Genomic DNA, 2,500 nt, shown 5'->3' with positions numbered 1-2,500 from the left:
AAAATATAGTAATGATTCTCCACGAAAATAATATGTAGAATTCATGTGCAAGGATGCAGGTCAACAGATATTCCCATGAAAATGTAGGTAGATAGATCATAGAGTATATTTCCTTCAGTAAAATGAGAGTAGTTGCCTGCGAAAATGCAGGATCAATGGGGAGTTGATTAAGATTAGTAGCATGCTAGAAAACAGGAATGATTTTCCTATGAAGATAATTATTCTAAACATACAAACAAACGCAGGAAAGATTTTCCTGTGAAATAGTTCATAATGAATGAACTGGAAATCAGCATCGTGTGGATTAGGAAATCATCACGACGTAGATTAATATGAAAACAAATTTAGTACTCATATGTAGACAGAACTACAGAGGAATTAGAGTACCAAAGAAGGCATGAGTGAGGCGAAGTGCACGCAGTGTGAGCGCGAGACAGATGTCAGCTGAGGGGAGGAACACAGGTGTTCGCGAGGGGAAATCAGACACTTCACTTCACAGGAGATTTCCTAAACAAATGAGAACAGCGAGGATAAAGGAACTCACCTTGAGGTACTGGCAGGGCAGTGTTGATCGATGTTGCAGGCGTCAGGCAACTGCAGGAATTGATGAAGACCGCGACAGGTGTTGATGTACTGTGCGCTGAGGGTGGATGTCAGCTTGGCAGGGAAGACTGGCTTCGTGCTTGATGTCAAGAAATCGCAGCTGTTTCGTGAGATGAAGTCTTTCAGTGACAGAAGTCGACAAAGGTGTCTCCGCTTGCTGGAGTCGATAGATTGTCTTCAGAGTGGCTTCACGTAGTGCGATATCTTCGGAGGGCTCATGTGGTGCGATAATCCCAGTGCGGTGCCACCAATGTAATAGCTCACACAGGTGCGGTATCCCAGCGTTATGCCACCAATGTAATAGTAGTGTGGTGGTCTTATTTTTTTTCTCTCTCTCTCTTGTATGGTACTCTTGAAGTGAAAGGTGTTGCTGCTTCTAAGTTTTATTTGCACGGGAGTGTGGTAGGTGGGATACAGAGGACAGGCAAGGCAGGGGCGCCCAGGGAAGAGAGGGCGATCTGCCCGGCCCGCTGTGGCGAGCGGTCTGTCTGAACTGCTCAGACATTTCTATGAACAAACTTCGTTTTGGAACATTTCATAATGGAAAACATGAAATAATTTGAATGAACATAAAAGTCCGATACATATGGTCACATGGTGGTTTCGTGGTAAACGAACAAGGGTACCTTATATACGGTTGTATGTAAGAAGAGTTATGGTGTTTACAAGACTAAAAAGCTTCGTGATAAGGAGACAAATATTGCTGAGTATTTACAAAACATAAAGACATTTAAATATAGTCAATGATAGCGATAACATACTTAGTTCTTCAGAATAGGCATTTTCTAACGAACTTTTTGAGTATAAACAACACATAGTTTTACACAGAGACAACAGAATAATAGCATGGGAATTGTTCACGAGCAATAAGGGTTGAATTAGCGTGTTCTAAGGTCACTTTGTCATCATGATAGCTGTTGGAGTCGTCTGGTGACAGTGGAATTACTGTGAGATAAGGAACACATGGCTTTTCTGGTATGTGAGACGAAAGAGATCACGAGAACAGGTCACTAGAGAGAGAGAGAGAGAGAGAGAGAGAGAGAGAGAGAGAGAGAGAGAGAGAGAGAGAGAGAGAGAGAGAGAGAGAGAGAGAGAGAGAGAGAGAGAGAGAGAGAGGGAGAGAGAGAGAGAGAGAGAGAGAGAGAGAGAGAGAGAGACAGAGACAGAGACAGAAACAGAGAGAGGCAGAGACAGAGAGAAAGGGAGAGATACATAGATAAAGAGAGAGAGAGAGAGAGAGAGAGAGAGAGAGAGAGAGAGAAAGAGAAAGAGAAAGAAAGAGAGAGAGTGAGAGAGAGAGAGAGAGAGAGAGAGAGAGAGAGAGAGAGAGAGAGAGCGAGCGAGAGAGAGAGAGAGAGAGAGAGAGAGAGAGAGAGAGAGAGAGAGAGAGAGAGAGATAGAGAGCGAGAGAGAGAGAGAGAGAGCGAGAGAGAGAGTAGAGAGAGAGAGAGAGAGAGAGAGAGAGAGAGAGAGAGAGAGAGAGAGAGAGAGAGAGAGAGAGAGAGAGAGAGAGAGAGAGAGAGAGAGAGAGAGAGGGAGAGAGAGAGAGAGAGAGAGAGATCCACATTCACGTCGTGGAGACCATTGTTTGTCCGGGAGAGTTAATGCACTGGCAAGTAGGTTGCCAAGACATTTGAGGTTTTTATAATTCCATAAATCTCACCAAAAAGAACTAGCGAAAAATAAGATATTACCATTAATCAATTAAGTAAAGAAATAATTTCTTCCGGTGTAACGCATCATGATCAATTAAAAAAAAGAAATCAGTTTGCATATATTGTCCCTAAAGCCATAACTATTGAAAACTTTCTTCAGTAACGGTTACTTTTTATCTTATATGAGCGATTATGAAGATTATGACTGAGGGAGAGAGAGATAGTGAGAGGAGGAAATGGAG

The 2,500-nt window shown here is 42.8% G+C and overlaps 1 protein-coding gene across 1 annotated transcript in view; it reads left to right on the top strand.

Moving 5' to 3' along the window:
- Positions 1-53: 53 nt before the first annotated feature.
- LOC125026234 (glutamate receptor ionotropic, delta-2-like) overlaps positions 54-2,500 on the top strand; it is an 8,716-nt gene continuing 6,269 nt past the window's right edge. Inside the window, exons 1-2 of the mRNA XM_047614536.1 lie at positions 54-83; positions 841-900. Coding sequence (XP_047470492.1) covers positions 54-83; positions 841-900 — 90 coding nt within the window. The remainder of the gene's footprint in view (positions 84-840; positions 901-2,500) is intronic.

This window comes from Penaeus chinensis, chromosome 6 (genome assembly GCF_019202785.1).
Source record: "Penaeus chinensis breed Huanghai No. 1 chromosome 6, ASM1920278v2, whole genome shotgun sequence".
Classification (NCBI taxonomy): Eukaryota; Metazoa; Arthropoda; class Malacostraca; order Decapoda; family Penaeidae; genus Penaeus; species Penaeus chinensis.
The sequence above is the reverse complement of the archived record's forward strand: the minus strand, read 5'-3'. Positions and strand labels throughout refer to the sequence as shown.